Raw genomic sequence first — 19,242 nt, 5'->3', positions numbered from 1 at the left:
AACCCAAGCTGGGAGCAGTGCTAACACTGTGCCACCCTGAATATGTTTACTTAAACTTTGTGACTTTGAGGAGCTTTGAGGTGCAAAACCCTTTTAAATTAAAATATCTAGATTCCACATTCTTATTTTTACCAACGGGGCCCTCAGTGGTACTTGATATGGTTGATTAATCTCAACGTTAGCAAATTTAAATTCAGTTCAAAGACATGGTTTCCTGTTTGACAGATGTCAAGGTAAAGAAACCATGGCAAACTCAAACTGTAGCCTTCCAAACTTTTGTTTATTTCTTTCAAGCCGAAAGAGAAACCTTGAACTGTGATGATTTTTAAAACAAGGGGAACGCTGTAACCACTCAGCCTAGCCAACACCAGGCCTTTATCAACACATTCTCCTCACAAGACTAGCAATTTGAGCTATCACAGCCTATATTTAACTGTCTCACTCAGCAGACAGATATGCAGACTGGACCATGTACAAAAGATAGCTATGGTAAAATCCTAAAATGTTCATTCAGGCTGACATAGAACCCTAAAATTTGGTAGCGTTTAAAGTTGATGAATATTTGTGCAGTGATGGTTCCATTAACAGGCAAAACATTGACTGGAAGCTAGTTTTAGTTCACAGTCTTTTTATTATTGGGCCACTTAGTGGTTAGCTCTGCTGCCTCACAGTGCCAGGGGCATGGGTTTGATACTGTCCTTAGGTGACTGTGTGGACTTTGCACATTCTCCCTGTGCCAGCGTGCGTTTCCTCCATAAGACCATAAGACATAGGAGCCGAATTAGGTCACTCAGCCCATCGAGTCTGCTCTGCCATTCAATCATGGCTGATATTTTTCTCATCCACATTCTCCTGCCTTTTCCCCATACCCCCCGATTCCCTTATTAATCAAGAATGGTCTGGATGCTCCGGTTTCCTCACGCTCTCCAAAGATGTGTGGGTTAGGTTGACTGACCATGCTAAATTTCCCCTTAGTGCCAGGGGGATTAGCAAGGTAAATACTGTGGGGTTATGGGGGTAGGGCCAGGGTGGGATTGTTGTCAGTGCAGGCTTGATGAGCCGATTCCTTCCTTTTGCACGGTAGGGATTCTATGATTTTTCTATGACATTTCCAATTGTCATCCAAGCAGAACTCCTGGTCTATCTTAGCTGATTACTAACAACAACTTTCTTCCACCTAGAAAAAGACATCAAAGAACTTATTGAACAAAAAAGATATTTTAAGGCTGACCGGCACCTCCTCAAGTTGGAGTATGAGCGATACACCAATGATGCCAAGGGCACAAATGAAGAAAGCACCAACAAGGGAAAGAAAGAGGTTGATTCGCTGTATGAGCTGCTCAGTGCTGAGATCTTCACAGTGGTGAAAGAATCAATGAACATTTCCAAAGAACAACCAAATCTCCTGAAAATGGTGGTGCAAGTGAAACTCCAAGAAGAAAAAGCAGATCAAACATACCTAGAAGAAAAGGAAAAATCGGGAAGCATTCCAGAGGCCAGGCCAAGACAATGGGGCACGAAATGGCTGAGCATTTTGCAGGACTCTGTGAATGAAAGAATAGGCGAACTTCCCAGCGGATCTGATGACAACAAAGCTGAGTGGCTCACACAGTGTTTAACGCAGCTTCGTAGCCAGCTCAAAGCAGATTTAGACACTGTTGTGAACCTCATTAAACCATGTTATCCCCAGGAATATAACATATGTGCAAAGTATGCTGAATGCTATCATAAAAAGGTTTCTTCTCACTTTGCATCATTCGCAGAAAGTGGACTTAAAGGAAAAGAAGTTTATCCACTTCTGTATTGGATTTACAATTGTTATCCACAGTAAGTTAGTATGGTTTTGTGTTTACAATATTATTATCTTAATCCCCGTGGCAAATCTATATTACTGTTAAGGTCAGAAAATTCTCATTTGTCCATCTCTTTTTGCACCAAAGAAATATAAAGGAAAAGCGTTGTCAACCAACAACACTTCCTCTCTCACTGTGCTTGAGCAAGGTCAATGACCTTGATTATTCATTTTGAAGTTTTTAACTACCTTGATTTATTATTGCACATTTTCAGTAAATTGCTCTTCCCTTCAATTTCATTCCCCTTATATACACAGAGTTCTCTATCCATATAGCCTGTGTAAGCACTCCTGTATAACCAGCATTTTATATGTGCTTACATTAACCTGGATGCCTGTCCTTTTGTTTTCCTGTCTTTCTTATGAAGAAGCACCTTACACTTTGCAGCATTCCAGACTGCCTGTAACTCTATCTAAAGAATCATAAAATCATGGAATCATTGAATCCCTACAGTGCAGAAAGAGGCCATTCAGCCCATCGAGCCTGCACCAGCAACAATCCCAGCCCTATCCCTGTAAACCCACGTATTTACCCTGCTAATCCCCTGACACCAAGGGGCAATTTAGCATAGCCAATCAACCTAACCCGCACATCTTTGGACTGTGGGAGGAATCTGGAGCACCCGGAGGAAACCCACACAGACAGGGGGAGAATGTGCAAACTCCACACAAACAGTGACCCAAGATGGCAATTGAACCCAGGTCCCTGGTGTTGGGAGGCAGCAGTGTTAACCACTGTGCCACCCTGCCACCAAGAATTGTAAGTCAGAGTGAAAAACTGACAATTCCATTACACAAAATGCTGCTGCATTATTGCCTGTGCCACCAGATGACCATCTCACCCCAGAAACTCTCAAGTAACACTAAAGGGTTTTTTTTTTGTTGTCAGCTCCTTACATGGTGGTTTCCCTGTCCACCACTGGTTGAATACCTGCATCAGTAGGAAGAGGCTCTTAAGTGGGCATTACTTTCTCACTCAAGGGACTCAATTGGCGGTGGGACAGGAACGCTATCCATCATGGACTTAACCTGGGCAGAAATCCCCACCCAATTAAATGTCCCTGCCACCAAGCACACTACAGGGGAGGGCTTTAAATTCCACCCTGTATGTTTGTTGGCGTTATTTCTTTCGATAGTGTTTAGGGTATAAAAAAATGGAAAGCAAAAATTGAAAGATGGATTTAATTTCATGTTTATCACAACTCATATCAGATGAGTGAAATCGATCATTTCTCTTTACTTGTTTAGCTTAATGAATGCTGTCATGCCATCTGAAGATGCAAGGCAGCAACTGTTGAACACCCTGCTCCCAGAAGGGACAGTCAGCCAGTTGAAAAATGAGTACTTTTCAGTTTTACAGGTAAGTGATTATCACTTACTTACTTCTTTTGAAATGTGTTCAAAAGTATTCTTGAGTAACATTATGATGACTCATAGGCCTTAGTGGCCATTCCATCACAAGCATTTTTTGCCGCAGTATTCTGTGGATGACTTTTGTACAAGCTAAGTTTTTTACGGGTAACGCTCTTCTTCATTTATTTTTGCATTTTAGTCGGATGCCAAAAAACACATGATTAAAAGTTTGCATATAGAAGAGGAGAGTTGGAGGAGCGAAGAAGAGCCTTTGGTGCTGAACGATTGTTACCACAGCGAGTTACCTATTGACATAATTCAGGTACCTACAACAGAACTCATTTCCAAAACAGGACATGCCTATTTCTTTTACATTTCACTGTTGCAACAAAATTTGTTGTCCCAAGCAAGATAAAGGCTGGGAGCAGAAATCTTACCGCTAATTTACAAAATATAGTGGCATTTCCAAATGTTTTTCCCCATGGTGACAGTGAATCAAACAAAAAGCAAAGGAATTGTGGAATTTTAAGCATGAGTTACTTCATACCCATATAGCTGTGATCTTTTACACTTCTATAAGCATATTAAGAAGTCTCACAACACCAGGTTGAAGTCCAACAGGTTTATTTGGAATCACGAGCTTTCAGAGTGCTGCTCCTTCATCAGGTGAGTGACGAAGGAGCAGTGCTCTGGTAGCTTGTGATTCTAAATAAACCTTTTGGACTTTAACCTGGTGTTGTGAGACTTCTTGCTGTGCCCACCCCTATCCAACACCGACATCTCCACATCATGGCTACCTTCTATAAGCATCACATCGATACATGGTCATGAATTTCCTTTCTACCATCTAATTTTGTAAAATAACCAAAGTACAACTGTAGAGGTCTTAGAATCTCTCACTTCATTGTTATTTTGTGATTTGCTGAAATGGAGATGCATTGGATAGTGGAGATTTTGTAAGAATCAAGTGAGTTAAATCATTTCTAAATTAATTATAATGGTGATTGTGTAAAACCTCGCAAGCAATGAATATTGGCAGTTAGTCTATGCCAGAAATGGAGACAGAGAAGTCAAGGAAGGAGAGGGCATTGCTGGCGATAGACCATGTGAAGGAGAGGTGAGGGCCTGGTGGTATTCTCGCTAGACTATTAATCCAGAAACTCAACTAATGTTCTGCAAACCTGAGTTCAAATCCCGCCATGGCAGGTGTTGGAGGTTGAATTCAATAAAAAAAAATCTGGAATTAAGAATCTACTGATGACCATGAAACCATTGTCGATTTTCGGAAAAACCCATCTGGTTCATTGATGTTCTATAGGGAAGGAAATCTGCCGTCCTTACCTGGTCTGGCCTACAGGTGACTCCAGAGCCACAGCAATGTGGTTGACTCTCAACTGCCCTTCAAGGGCCACTAGGAATGGGCAATAAATGCTGGTCAGTCAGCAATGCCCATGTCCCATGAATGAATTTTTAAAAATAAAACATGGGTGGAATGGAATCGATGGGCATGATCCCCTTTTGCTGCAATTAAATTCCACCATTGTTTCAGTAGATGCAATGTGTTCTTTTAATGTTGTTAGAATGTTAAATCTGTAATAATTTACATGTTTTGTTGGGATGGTGGGGGGGGGGGTATAATTGGCCTAGTGAGGAATGTCAGGGCTGGAGAATGAAACGCTTTCTGCCAAGCAATCCCATGCCAAGCACAATATGAGTAGAAGCAGAACAAAATTCCCACTGAGATAAAAGCCAAATACTGTGGATGCTGGAATCTGAAACAAAAACAGGAAATGCTAGAAAATCTCAGCAGGTCTGACAGCAATTGTGGGGAGAGAATAGAGCCAACGTTTCAAGCCTAGATGACCTTTCATGACGAAGGGTCATTTAGACTCGAAACGTTGGCTCTATTCTCTCCTCACAGATGCTATCAGACCTGCTGAGATTTTCCAGCATTTTCTGTTTTTGTTTCAAACCCCCCACTGCCCTTTCCTAACGACATGACCTAACTTCACAATGGTGCCCTCCTACTCAATCAGTGTCACATTTTTTATTTGCCATGGCAGCAGTTACTTTTGAGGCAACTGCGATCATGATTGTTGCTTTGGTGCCAGTAGGTGCTGTGGATTGGGGTGTTATAAACAATATTCTGCTGCTCGTCAGAAAGTCAGTTGAGGTAACTATTCAAACTAATCTCAGTGAATACCACAATAGTCAGCAGTGAGGCCATAAAATTGTTTTTGGATAGATGTCAACTTTCTTCCCAGCTATGAAAGAAAAGTTTTGTGATTCAGTAATCTGAAAATTGGGAAAATTGGTATTAAATCACTTTCTTTCCATTTACAGATGCCGTTTATAGCGATAAAAAAGCATTAACAAATCAGTATTTTGTGTAACTTTCACCTTTATTCCTTTGACATTTATCTATCCCCAAACTGCATCGCGGTTCTGTTTAAATTTCATCAACCCGTGACAATTTTACCACGTTGATTTACTGCTTCTGAGGGATTAAACCTTTTGCTACGTTTTACTCACCAAGTGTTTGCTGAATATTTTTCTCTTATCTGTCAGATAATTAATGGAGCAGTTCAAGACGCCACAAATCTCACTTGTGAACTGGGTGAACAAGCACTAAACATCATGCTCGAGGAGACAAATTATTTCCTGGAAAGGTACTGTAAACCCCGTGAAATGTAAATAATGTTCCAAGCTATTAGAAACATAGAAAAACTACAGGACAAAACAGGCCCTTCGGCCCCACAAGTTGTGCCAAACATATCCCTTCCTTTCAGGCCTACCTATAACCCTCCATCCTATTAAGTCCCATGTACTCATCCAGGAGTCTCTTAAAAGACCCTATTGAGTTTGCCTCCACCACCACTGACGGCAGCCGATTCCACTCGTCCACCACCCTCTGTGTGAAAAACTTCCCCCTAACATTTCCCTTGTACCTACCCCCCAGCACCTTAAACCTGTGTCCTCTCATAGCAGCCATTTCCACCCTGGGAAAAAGCCTCTGAGAGTCCACTCGATCTATGCCTCTCAACATCTTATATACCTCTATTAGGTCTCCTCTCATCCTTCGTCTCTCCAAGGAGAAAAGACCGAGCTCCCTCAGCCTATCCTCATAAGGCATGCCACTCAATCCAGGCAACATCCTTGTAAATCTCCTCTGCACCTTTTCAATCTTTTCCACATCCTTCCTGTAATGAGGCGGCCAGAACTGAGCACAGTACTCCAAGTGGGGTCTGACGAGGGTCTTATATAGCTGCATCATTATCCCCGGACTCCTAAACTCAATCCCTCGATTGATAAAGGCCAGCACACCACACGCCTTCTTAACCACCTCCTCCACCTGCGGGGCTGGATTTTAGAGTCCTATGGACCCGGACCCCAAGGTCCTTCTGATCCTCTACAGTACTAAGAGTCTTTCCCTTTATATTGTACTCCTTCATCCCATTTGACCTGCCAAAATGGACCACTACGCATTTATCTGGGTTGAAGTCCATCTGCCACTTCTCCGCCCAGTCTTGCATCCTATCTATTTCCCTCTGTAATTTCTGACATCCCTCCAGACTATCCACAACCCCACCAACCTTCGTGTCGTCGGCAAACTTACCAACCCATCCCTCCACTTCCTCATCCAGGTCATTTATGAAAATGACAAACAGCAAGGGTCCCAGAACAGATCCCTGGGGCACACCACTGGTGACCGACCTCCATTTAGAAAAAGACCCACCTATACCCGCTCTCTGCCTCCTTTGGGCAAGCCAGTTCTGGATCCACAGGGCAGCAGCCCTTGGATCCCATGCCCTCTCACTATTTCTAGAAGCCTTGCATGGGGGACCTTATCGAACGCCTTGCTAAAATCCATATAAACCACATCTACCGCTTTCCCTTCGTCAATGTGTTTAGTCACATTTTCGAAGAAATCCACCAGGCTCGTAAGGCACGATCTGCCTTTGACAAAGCCAATTAACTCAATGCTATTAACTCAAAACTATTAACTCAATACTACTCAAATCAAAGGGTGGCATGGTGGCACAGTGGTTAGCACTGCTGCTTCACAGCGCCAGGGAGCCCGGGTTCAATTCCCAGCTTGGGTCACTTGCCTGTGCAGAGTCTGCACGTTCTCCCTATGTCTGCGTGGGTTTCCTCCAGGTGCTCCGGTTTCCTCCCACAGTCTGAAAACCTGGTTAGGTGCATTAACACAAACAGGCACCAGAGTGTGGCAACTAGGGAAATTTCACAGTAACTTCATTGCAGTGTTAATGTAAGCCTTACTTATGACTAATAAATAACTTTTTAAAACTTTAATCTTTAAAATCCTGACACGGAGGCAGTCCCAAGACCCCAGATGGTTACAGAGACTTATACCAATTAAGAGGTTTTTGTAATTTCAATACTTCTGAGCAGAAGTTTATTCATAAACCTTAAACCAGTCTGAGATCACATACCAACGGACTCAAAAACAGCTTCTTCCCTGCTGCCATCAGACTTTTGAACGGGCCTACCATATATTAAGTTGATCCTTCTCTACACCCTAGCTATGACTGTAACACTACACTCTGCACTCTCTCCTTTCCTTCTCTCCTATGTACTCTATGAATGGTATGCTTTATCTATATAGCACGCAAGAAACACTACTTTTCACTGTATCCCAATTAATGTGACAATAATAAATCAAATCAAATCAAACCAGTAAATATCTATCACGTATTGTTGTGATGAGGTGCATCATTTCCAGCTTGCAGCAAGTAAGTAGCATTCCAAGTCGTAGCTTTGGAAGTTATTTTCCTTCCATTTCTCTAAATTTGTACACGCTTTTTCCTGACCAAAATGGTCTTGAGGAGGAGTTATCTAAATGCACCAGACACCAGATACCTATCTGCTCCTTCCCTGGGGGGGGGGGGGGGGGGGGGGGGGGGGGGTGGGGTGGGGGGGTGGGAGGGGCACAAGCATTGATTAATATAGCCATCGAGGAGAGTGAACTATCCATCAGTCATTTTTATCCCAGACCCTTGTCATCATCATTGGCTGCTCCTTGATTCAAGGATAATCTCTACTCACCGAGTCAGGGGCTTCTGTCTTGTGCCTTCATGTAATTGAACAGGACAATTCTCACCCCGTCGATTTTTAGATACATGAGGCAGGATGTCCCACAAGGTACTGGGATCCGATTGCAGGGTTTGCTTCCTTTTCTTTCGTTCTCTGATGCCTCAGTGCCTCAGCTTTAAGATGTCTTGACTGCAAGCGTGATTGCTGCTTGACGGACAGATCATCACCATTTTGAACCATTGGTAACAAGCTCCTACCAGTCATTAATATCAAAGCTGCCATGCCGTGCTTCAAGGAGAGCTTCAGAGTATCTCTGAAGCATTTTCTTCATCATCTGTGGAACACTGGCCATTTCAGAATTGAGAAAACAAGATGTATATATGTGGTGGTCAGTGTCGTTTGGTCAGTGTGGTCAGTAGAGGCAACTGAGGTTATGGAGTTTTCCATCTCGACTGTATTTCACCGGAGGGTGTTGATCATTGATGGGCTGAATATGCACTGTCAGATAGATTGTAAATTGTATAGGAGCTGTCACTCAGCCTTGCCTGACCCAGGTCCTGATTGTCAGATCTCCCACTCAAGACAATTGCAGCCGTATCAGCATGAAGCAATTGCAAGATTGTAAAGAGGTTTCTTGGACTTCCAAATCTTTGGAGTGTAATCCACAGAGCCTGGTGATTTACTGAGTCCAATGCTTTGGTCACACTGATGAATGCAATGGAGAGTTCCTGGTGCTGTTCTCAACATTTTTTCTTAGATTTGTCTGACAACAGACAGTCGGAAATTGCCCTAAAAGACCTAAAGACACACGGCCTCTGGGAGGATCTCTTCAGCTATTGGAAGTAGGCGATTCAGGAGAATGTGTCTCGTGCTTCTCTCTGATATAGTCAGCAGGAAAATACCTCAATAATTTCTATAGCGTGATTTATCCCCCTTCTTGAATTGTTGAATTCTTGAAGTTGGGGATGGGGAAGTTTTCTTTCCTCCCAGATCCAGAGAATAAAAGCATTGAGTCTTGATGTGAACTAAAGTCTGCCAGTGGCAGTTATTGTGGGTGCAGACTCAATGTGCTGAAGGGCCTTTCCTGTGTTGTATGACTCTCTGCCTATGACTCTAGCCTTGAAGACCTCCACTAGAATACAATCAGGGCCGCAGGCTTTGTGGTTTTTCAAACGTCTGATTGCTTGTCTCAGCTCTCCCATCAATGGTAGCTCACCCATGGATTGTACCACAGGTTACTGGGGGATAGCCTGGAGAATATCATCTGTCAATCTGGAGTTGGTCAAAATATTCCTTCCAGCATTGCCGGAACACCATCCTGTGAGCAAAGGGGATTCTGTCCATTTGACTTCGGTGACTTCCAAAATAGCTTTACATGTCATGATCATCAGCATATTGTTGGACCTGTTGGCTTTTTCTTCCCACCACCTATCCTTTATCTTTTCGCATCTTTGGGCTTCAAATTTGAGTCGTTGCCTTCTTGATTTGCAACCTTGGGTTGTTCTGCCAGGAAATGAGGGCTATTCATTTTCCTTCCTGGAGGTCACACATTTGTACCTCATTTTCATCAAACTAGCCCTGGTGATGGCATTACCGTAAGAGTTTTAACAACATCAGGTTAAAGTCCAACAGGTTTATTTGGTAGCAAATGCCATTTGCTTTCGGAGCGCTGCTCCTTCGTCAGATGGAGTGGAAATCTGCTCTCAAACAGTGCACAGAGACACAAAATCAAGTTACAGAATACTGATTAGAATGCGAATCTCTACAACCAACCAGGTCTTAAAGATACAGACAATGTGAGTGGAGGGAGCATTAAGCACAGGTTAAAGAGATGTGTATTGTCTCTAGACAGGACAGCCAGTGAGATTCTGCAAGTCCAGGAGGCAAGCTGTGGGGGTTACTGATAGTGTGACATAAAGCCAACATCCCGGTTTAGGCCGTCCTCATGTGTGCGGAACTTGGCTATCAGTTTCTGCTCAGCGACTCTGCGCTGTCGTGTGTCATGAAGGCCGCCTTGGAGAACGCTTACCCGAAGATCAGAGGCTGAATGCCCGTGACCGCTGAAGTGTTCCCCCACAGGAAGCGAACAGTCTTGCCTGGTGATCGTCGAGCAGTGTTCATTCATCCATTGTCGTAGCATCTGCATGGTTTCCCCAATGTACCATGCCTCGGGACATCCTTTCCTGCAGCGTATCAGGTAGACAATGTTGGCCGAGTTGCAAGAGTAGGTACCGTGTACCTGGTAGGTGGTGTTCTCACGTGAGATGATGGCATCCGTGTCGATGATCCGGCACGTCTTGCAGAGTTTGCTGAGGCAGGGTTGTGTGGTGTCGTGGTCACTGTTCTCCTGAAGGCTGGGTAGTTTGCTGCGGACAATGGTCTGTTTGAGGTTGTGCGGTTGTTTGAAGGCAAGAAGTGGGGGTGTGGGGGTGGCCTTGGCGAGATGTTCGTCTTCATCAATGACATGTTGAAGGCTCCGGAGGAGATGCCGTAGCTTCTCCGCTCTGGGGAAGTACTGGACGACGAAGGGTACTCTGTCCACCGTGTCCCGTGTTTGTCTTCTGAGGAGGTCAGTGCGGTTTTTCGCTGTGGCGCGTCAGAACTGTCGATCGATGAGTCGAGCGCCATATCCTGTTCTTATGAGGGCATCTTTCATGTCTGGAGGTGTCTGTTGTGATCCTCCTCATCTGAGCAGATCCTGTGTATACGGAGGGCTTGTCCGTAGGGGATGGCTTCTTTAATGTGTTTAGGGTGGAAGCTGGAGAAGTGGAGCATCGTGAGGTTATCCATGGGCTTGTGGTACAGTGAGGTGCTGTGGTGACCGTCCTTAATGGAGATGCGTGTGTCCAAGAATGCAACCGATTCCGGACAGAAGTCCATGGTGAGTGTGATGGTGGGATGGAACTTGTTGATGTCATCATATAGTTGTTTCAGTGATTGTTCACCATGACTCCAAAGGAAGAAAATGTCATCGATGTATCTAGTGTATAGCATCGGTTGAAGGTCCTGTGCGGTGAAGAAGTCCTGTTTGAACCTGTGCATGAACCTGGTGTTGTTAAAACTCTTACTGTGTTTACCCCAGTCCAACGCTGGTATCTCCACATGATGGCATTACCCACAGCCAATAACCTGGGTACAGGAGACTAGTACAGCTGATTTTGTTTGATCCCATTGTTCTGGAATTTAGTTGGATGTGTGAAGATTTTCCAGATTTGTCATGGGATTCCTCCTTTTGGTCAGGCTTCTTTACGACTGAGACATTGATCTTCTTCCGCTTGGAATTTTAGGTCTTGCGATGTCTTAGTGTTAGTTGGATGTTCACTGTCAGTTGAGCAAGTCGATGATCTGCCCACAGGATCAATTCCCTGCATGGATTAAGTGATACGGACATCTTCTGTTGATGGCTACTGTGACCAGGCCCAAGAACAGATTCATGAGGAGGTCCATTGATTTGTCCGCCCCCATTCTGCTCTGGGTGGCCAAAGATCAGGAACATAGGACAGAAAAGCTGCCAGAAATATGGCGCAGGTCCTTTCAATAATGGAGGAGGATCTGAAACCTCTCACACTTTTTACATATGTGGAACATAGACTTAGTCAGGCTGGAGAAATTGCAAGTGGCCTGTTGGTCCTCAAAATGACTTAAAAACCTATTTGATGGAACCGCTCAAACTCAAACTCTTCCATCTTGATGTGCCATCTCTCCAATTTTTAAACCTTAAAATTGATAAATGGATTCAGCAACTGGGCCACCTTTTCATTCCACGAAAGGAAAAATAAATAGATTTTCCTGCTCAACGTTATCCAGCCAAGAATTGTTGGACAGAAACTGTTGGAATAAAATGTTGTTTTTCTTAGCTTCCTATAATAGAAAACACATGAGTTTAGGGGAAAAGTGATGGCAAAGCTAATGCTTAGTTTCCGCTGCAAAGCTACAGAGCTAAATCTTACCAAATATGACAAAGTGTTGTCTCCAGTGAGAAAATTGGTGTATTTCTCTCCATAGAAACCGGTCGGTTTTCTCTCCCGATCTTACCACACTCTTGCCAAAAAAAAATCAAGGGGGAATGTTTTATGCCATCATACAGAGAGGCGGCGCCTCAACACGCCAACAAAACCCGGGTGCTCAGAGATCGGGGTGCCATCTTTAAGGAGCTCCCTGATCATAACCTGAGTAAACCTCCTTCCCCAGCCCACTACTAAGGTCTCAGAGACTTCCCTCCCCAGCCCCGATCAGAGTCGGCACTTCTCTACGCACCCCCCACCCCCGATCATCACTTTCACCCCCGATAATCGGCCTCCTCCATCACTCCCATCCCCCTCCCTGACAATTGGCTCCTTCTCCCACCCTCCCCCCAACAGACTGAGCCGGCACACACAGCTGTTCCATCCACTCCTGGTCTTCACCACATCTAAATGGATTCCCCCCCCCCCCCCCCCCCCCGCCCCGCCACCCTTACATCCATTAACCCTCCGTTTCTCCGTATTCTTTGCTATCCTTACCTTACATAAAACTTTCAATCTTAACCTTGAAAATTTCAATTGACACAATGTTCACAGTCTGTTTGGGAGAGATTTCTATGACCCTTTGTGTAAAAAAGTACAGTCTGATTTCACTCCTAAATGACCTTGCACTGATTTAACAATTATGCTCTCTTGTTCTTGGTTAACTAAACATTACCATGGTTACTGACTGTCCTTGTGGTGCCGTGGGTAGCGCCCCTGCCTCTGTGTCAGAAGTTCTGAATTCAAGTCCCATTCCCACGACTTGATGACCACGAAAATAGATTATTTCTATCCGCGCTATACAATCCTTATAACATTTTGAACACCTCAGTCATGCTGCCTCCAGTCTTCTAGGATCAATGATATTGAGAAAATGGAGAAAGCCTAGAAAACTCAATGACCTAATTGATAAATTAGAATTATTCTGAAATACATCATGCAGTGATACAAATATGTTGACACTTTGTTTATAGCTCTTGTGGTACAAATGATGAATAAAATATAAAATGTCTTTCAGCTTCCAGAATTCAGCAGAAAATTTTGAAAAATGCCATTTCAACCATCCAAATTTCATTCCGAATGTCATCACAATTATCAACAGTTGTGAATCTATCAGGTAGGTTTGGTGAGCTGAATGGTATAACATCTCTCATATTGGAAATGTGTCTAATATCATGCAATACTAAGCATAAACAATGTTGTATGGAAGTGTAGACAGAGTTGCTACAAAATAATTTTAAATATTTCTGTTTGGACAATAATTAGTTCAAGGACTTTAGTTAGATTTCTCAGATTGAGTTTTGGATCAATAAAATGTTAGTTACATAAAAATATCTTTGCAACCATAAATAGACCACATGGTGGCACAGTGGTTAGCACTGCCGCCTCCCGGCGCCAGGGACCTGGATTCAATTCCAGCCTCGGGTGACTGTGCCGTTTACACATTTTCCTCACAGAATCATAGAATCCTACAGTGCCGAAGGAGGCCATTCGGCCCATTGAGTCTGCACTAGCCACAATCCCACCCAGGCCCTATCCCCATAACCCCATGCATTTACCCTAGCTAGTCCCCCTGACACTAAGGGGCAATTTAGCATGGACAATCCACCTAACCCACACATCTTTGGACCGTGGGAGGAAACCAGAGCACCCTGAGGAAACCCACACAGACACGGGGAGAATGTGCAAACTCCACACAGCCAGTCACCCAAGGCCAGAATTGTGTCAGGAGGACTAGCAGGGTGAATACGTGGGGTTACAGGAATAGGGCTCGGGTGTGATTGTTTTCAGTGAAGGCTCGATGGGCCGAATGGTCTCCTTCTGCACTGTAGCGATCCTATTCTATGAAATTTCTCAGATTGATTTTTCGATCAATAATATGTTAGTTGTATAAAAAAATCTCTTTGCAACCATAAATAGACCACACTTAAGAGGCATAATTGAAATAAGGGATAGATATCAGTCCTCAATACACCCATTATCAGGGTGAAAACAAAAACAAAAGTCACCAATCTCACAGGGCTGTACCTGGTGCCCCAAAAAATATATTCAGTGCTAACAAGAGATTTTTTAAAAATTTTAAGTCGCTTTCCTGTGGAGTTGACAGGAGTGTCTCGGTTCTACAGCAATGCTGAGGGTTATCGATGCTCCATGACTGACCCTTCTCCCATGCTCTTTCCCCAGCACCACCCACACCCTCCCACTCCAACTCTTATCCTAACAACTTCCAGGATTTGCCCAACAAGGCAGCAAATATTCACTAGCTTGACCGTTGCAGCTCTCTTTCACGAGGCTCTTCTGGGTTTAAACATGTGCAATTTCTGAACCTTCCTTTCTGTTTACAGGAATTACCTTAATAAAAATGAGAAAATCACAAATGCCGTGCAGAAAAGTGACATCCTTTCAATTCTGAGTGAAATGGAAAAGAAGAGAAAAGAAAGCTTAATAAAGACCTTGTTTTGTAAATTAAAGGTATGGTGTGAACAAAGTAAACATGTATCTAAAAGTGAATTTTAAATGCCTGCAGAAGCAACTTCTTATAAAATTGAGAAAGCATAGAATCCTTACAGTGCAGAAAGAGGCCATTCGGGTCTGCACCGACTCTCTGACAGACTATCTTAACCAGGCCCTCTCCGCTGCCCTATTCCTACAACCCCACACACCTAACATGGCTAATCCACCTAACCTACACAACTTGGGACAATTTAGCATGTCCAATCCAACTAACATGCACATCTTTGGACTGTGGGAGGAAACCCACACAGACACGGGGGAGAACATACAAACTCCACACAGTCACCCAAGGACAGAATTGAACCCGGGTCCCTGGTGCTCTGAGGCAGCAGTGCTAACCACTGAGCTATACAAAGTCCCAGGATCATGTTGAGAAAAATATTGAGAAAGATTCTTCATGTTCTTTATACATGATGATTGATACTTATGTACACTGTGCTCAATCCCTACCATGTTCCACCATTTTCACTCAACCTTATTAAAAAAAAAAATTCCCATTGCTCTTGACAATGTGCAAATCTGCATTAGGAAATATCCAAATAATATTTGGAAATATCTGGCTTAACAAATTGTTGATGTTTGTTTGGGGGTCAAGTTTTGAAAAGAACAATTATTTTCCATTTATATAATTTGAGTTATTATAAATTAAGTCCTTTACTTTCTTCCTTAGCCTCACTGCAAAATGCTGGTGACAGCAAAATGGCTTGACTGTCCGGAGCCCATAGACAATATTTATGATATTACAGAGGAACATCTCACAAAGCTAAAGAAATTGAAAGCACCACAGTATCAGGTATGTCACAGGATTGAGAAAAAACTCATCATTATCAACAGCTTTCTCAAATGCACAGTATTGACACTGCAAAGATGACAATCCACAGCTGTGCCAACCTTCTGCTCACCGTTTTGAAGAGAATGTTAGGATACTGCCAATAGATCGATATGAAAATGTCTTTGTGGCGGGACACTGAGCTATACAAAGACCCAGAATCATTCCGTGCTATCTTAACCAACTTCCGCAGATGGGGCATGTAATTAGCCTTCTTAACCTTGGGCTGGGGAAGGGACAACAGTTAGACTGAACTCTTACTTGTGGTCACCTCCCGGAGCAGTGATCCATGTTGGAATCATGCATGGGTGTGGACAGAATTAAGTGTGATTGCAAAAGTTCACAATCACTGCTAACCCTCAGATATTGAAATTGCAGCACTCACAGGGACATGGGGATGGAGGAGACTTTTTCAGAAGACTCAGACTTTTGGAGATAGCGGGATGGGAGCAATGGTGACAAATTTGCAGCAAAGGGCGGGTGCTGGTTTCCCAACAGATTGACACCTCCTTATGATTTGTCCAGGGGTAGCTTCAAGGATTTGGCAGTAGATCATCCAGCAGTGGCAGGAAGCCATTTAAAGTATACATTGAGGTAATTTAGCAGGGCATTGTTGAAGCAGAATGGATTTTTACCAGAGCACACGGGACATCCGCCTTGTCTGCAGTTCATCGACTCATGAACCTCCATCTGATCCCTCTCCATTCACCTCAGCAGCATTCACAGTGAGGTTACCAATCACCCTTCACTTTGGCTGCTCTGTATGGCCCTCCGGTGTCCTCGGGCCAGCATCCTCAGTTGGACCGTGAACAGGGGGGAGCAACCTCCTGTGGAACTAAGCCATCAGATGCCCTTTGACAGTGAGCATGATCAGGGCCTGAAAACGGTTCTTCCTCCTAATCATTTTCTACCTTGGAAACATTCAATCCACAAAGAACACCAGCAGTTGGTGGGAAGTGCCCAGTATGAAAGCAGACCTTTAGAAAATAAGTAACAGCAGAAAACTGGGGGATGGAGGGTGTCTCAACTTCCAAAAAAAGCTCTTTGATAAACATTTTACTTGGAAACATTTCATAAAAAAGGATTATTTCATGCCTGTAGATGTTTGCTTTTAGCGGAATAAAATATTCTGTATCCACACCCTGCTATAATTCTTATCTTGTTTTTTTTTAAAACAGGATCTACTGAGAGAAATCCATAAGCAGCTCATTACAGAATATATCCTAAGAATTATGAAGAAAAGGCTGAATTGCAAAACAGAAAATCAACAGAAACAAGTAGCGGACCAGATAAAGAATGAGGCTGACCAGTTACAGAAATTATTCAGTTTCTTTGTAAGTAAACCAAATGAGTTCTGAAAATGATGGGAGGCGGGATATGGCATTAGAACAGGAAAGCAAGTTGCACAAAGGATTGGGAGAAACAGATAGCACTAGAGTAAGAAACAGTGATGCGATAGGTCTACACTAGGTTTACAGTGCATGTACGTAACCACACAAAGCTTGGCAGATAAGGCTGGTTAGCTGCAGTAAAATGCTGGAAAATCTCCACAGGTTTGACAGCATCTGTGGAGAGAGAACAAAGCTAACCTTTTGAGTCTGGATGACCCTTCGTCAGGGCTGAAGACAATTGTAAATAGGATGAGATTGACACTGTTGTGGTGAGGTGGGGGGGGGGGGGGGGGGTGCGGGGGGGGGGGGGGTGCGGGGGGGGGCGAGGTGGGCGCTGTGGCGGCTGGATAGAGGGCCAGCAGTAGGTGGAGACAAGGAACATTGACAACAATGTCATGGGCAAAAAAGACAAGGGGATTGTAAATGATGGTGATCATGGCTAAGAAGGGTGCAAATAGCAGCCATTAAGAGATCAGAACATGTAAGCAGAATGTCAAAAGACAACCAGAAACAGATAACCGATGGCCCTGAGGGGATGGGAGGGGAGGGGGGGGGGGGGAGTTTGGTGGGGGGAGGGTGGTGGGGAGGGGGGAGAAGAGACAGTGGTATGGGAAAAATGATGGAAAGCAGGATTTAATAAAGAAGGGGAAGTGTTTGTGTTGGGCTTCACTGGAACATTGCAACAGGCCAAGGACAGACATGTGGATATGAGAGCAGGATGGTGTGTTTAAATGGCAATCGACAGGAAGGTCTGGATCATGCTTGGAGACAGTGTTCTGCAAAGCAGTCACCCAGTCTGCGTTTAGTCTCTCAACGTAGACTAGACAACATTGGGAACAATGGATGCAATAGACCAGATTAGAGGTGCACATAAAGTGATGCTTCACCTGAATAGAGTGTTTAGGCCCTTGGATGGTGAGCAGGTGCATGTGTTGCACCTTCTCTGATAGCATTGGAAGGTTCTGTGGGTGGTGGGTGAGGTTTTGGGTGTGATGGAGGAGTGGACCAAGGTGTCCTGGAGGGAATGGTCCCTGCGGAATGTTGACAGGGGGTGTAAAAGGAAATGTGTTTAGTGGTGACATCATGCCGGAGTTGGTGGAAATGGGTGAGGATGATTTTTTGAATGCGGAGACTGGTGGGGTGGAAAATGAGGACAAGGGAGCCCCAATCCTGGTTCTGGGAGGGAGGGGAAAGGGTGAGAGCACGGGCATGGGGAGATGGGTCAGACAGTTGAGAGCCCACAGTGGGTGGGAAATCACGATTAAGGAAGAAGGACAACATATCGGCAGCGCTGTTTTGGAGAGTGGTATCATCAGAACGAATGGGATGGAAGCGAAGGAACTGAGAGAGTGAGATGGAGTCCTTACAGAAGGTGGGGTGTGAAAAGCTGTAGCCAAGATAGCTGTGGGAGTCAGTGGGCTTGTAATGGATACTAATGGACAATCTATCACCAGAAACGCAGAGAAAGAGGTCAAGGAAGGGGAGGGAAGTGTTGGAGATGGACCATGTGAAGGTGATAGAGGGTGGAAATTAGAAGCGAAATTGATACATTTTTTCAAGTCCAGATGAGAGCTTGATGCGGCACCGAAATAGTCATTGATGTACCAATAAAGGAGTTATGGGAGCGGGCCGAAATAGGATTGAAACAAGGAATGTTCCACGTAACCCATAAAGAGACAGGCATAACTGGGACTCAGGCGGGTGCCCATAGCCACATCTTTTATTTGGAGGAAGCGAGACAAGTTAAGGGAGAATTTGCTCAGTGAGGTCACGTTCAGCCAGAGTGGTGGTGGGTGGGGATTGTTCAGGCCTCTGTTGGAGGAAGAAGCGGAGAGCTCTCAGGCCATCCTGGTGGGGAATGGAGGTGTCGAGGGATTGGGCATCTATGGTCATGGGAAGGCGGTTGGGACCAGGGAACTGGACATTGTTGAAATGACGTAGGGCATCAGGGGAATTGCGGATGTAGGTGGGAAGGGACTGGACAAGAGGAGAGAGAATGGAGTCAAGATAGGAGGAAATGAAAACATAAATGCTGGAAAATCTCAGCATATCTGACAGCATCTGTGGCGAGAGAAAGAGCCAGCGTTTTGAGTCTGGGTGACCCTTCATCAGAGCTAAAGACAAAGAAAATAGGACGAGATTTATGCAATTAGGGTGGGGGGATGGTGCTAGAATTGATCGGAGTGGCACAGACAAAAGGACAAAGGGAATATAAATGGTGATGATTTTTCCACTTCTAATATC

General features: G+C 44.2%; 1 protein-coding gene across 4 annotated transcripts in view; it reads left to right on the top strand.

The window, feature by feature from the left end:
- LOC144507177 (tumor necrosis factor alpha-induced protein 2-like) overlaps nt 1-19,242 on the top strand; it is a 41,798-nt gene that overhangs the window by 9,736 nt on the left and 12,820 nt on the right. For all 4 annotated transcript variants that reach the window (XM_078234026.1, XM_078234028.1, XM_078234027.1 and 1 more), the window contains exons 4-11: nt 1,182-1,827; nt 3,101-3,212; nt 3,405-3,527; nt 5,774-5,874; nt 13,283-13,381; nt 14,610-14,736; nt 15,449-15,571; nt 16,786-16,941. In XM_078234026.1, coding sequence (XP_078090152.1) covers nt 1,182-1,827; nt 3,101-3,212; nt 3,405-3,527; nt 5,774-5,874; nt 13,283-13,381; nt 14,610-14,736; nt 15,449-15,571; nt 16,786-16,941 — 1,487 coding nt within the window. The remainder of the gene's footprint in view (nt 1-1,181; nt 1,828-3,100; nt 3,213-3,404; nt 3,528-5,773; nt 5,875-13,282; nt 13,382-14,609; nt 14,737-15,448; nt 15,572-16,785; nt 16,942-19,242) is intronic.

The sequence above is a fragment of the Mustelus asterias genome, chromosome 18 (genome assembly GCF_964213995.1).
Source record: "Mustelus asterias chromosome 18, sMusAst1.hap1.1, whole genome shotgun sequence".
Taxonomy (NCBI): Eukaryota; Metazoa; Chordata; class Chondrichthyes; order Carcharhiniformes; family Triakidae; genus Mustelus; species Mustelus asterias.
The sequence above is the reverse complement of the archived record's forward strand: the minus strand, read 5'-3'. Positions and strand labels throughout refer to the sequence as shown.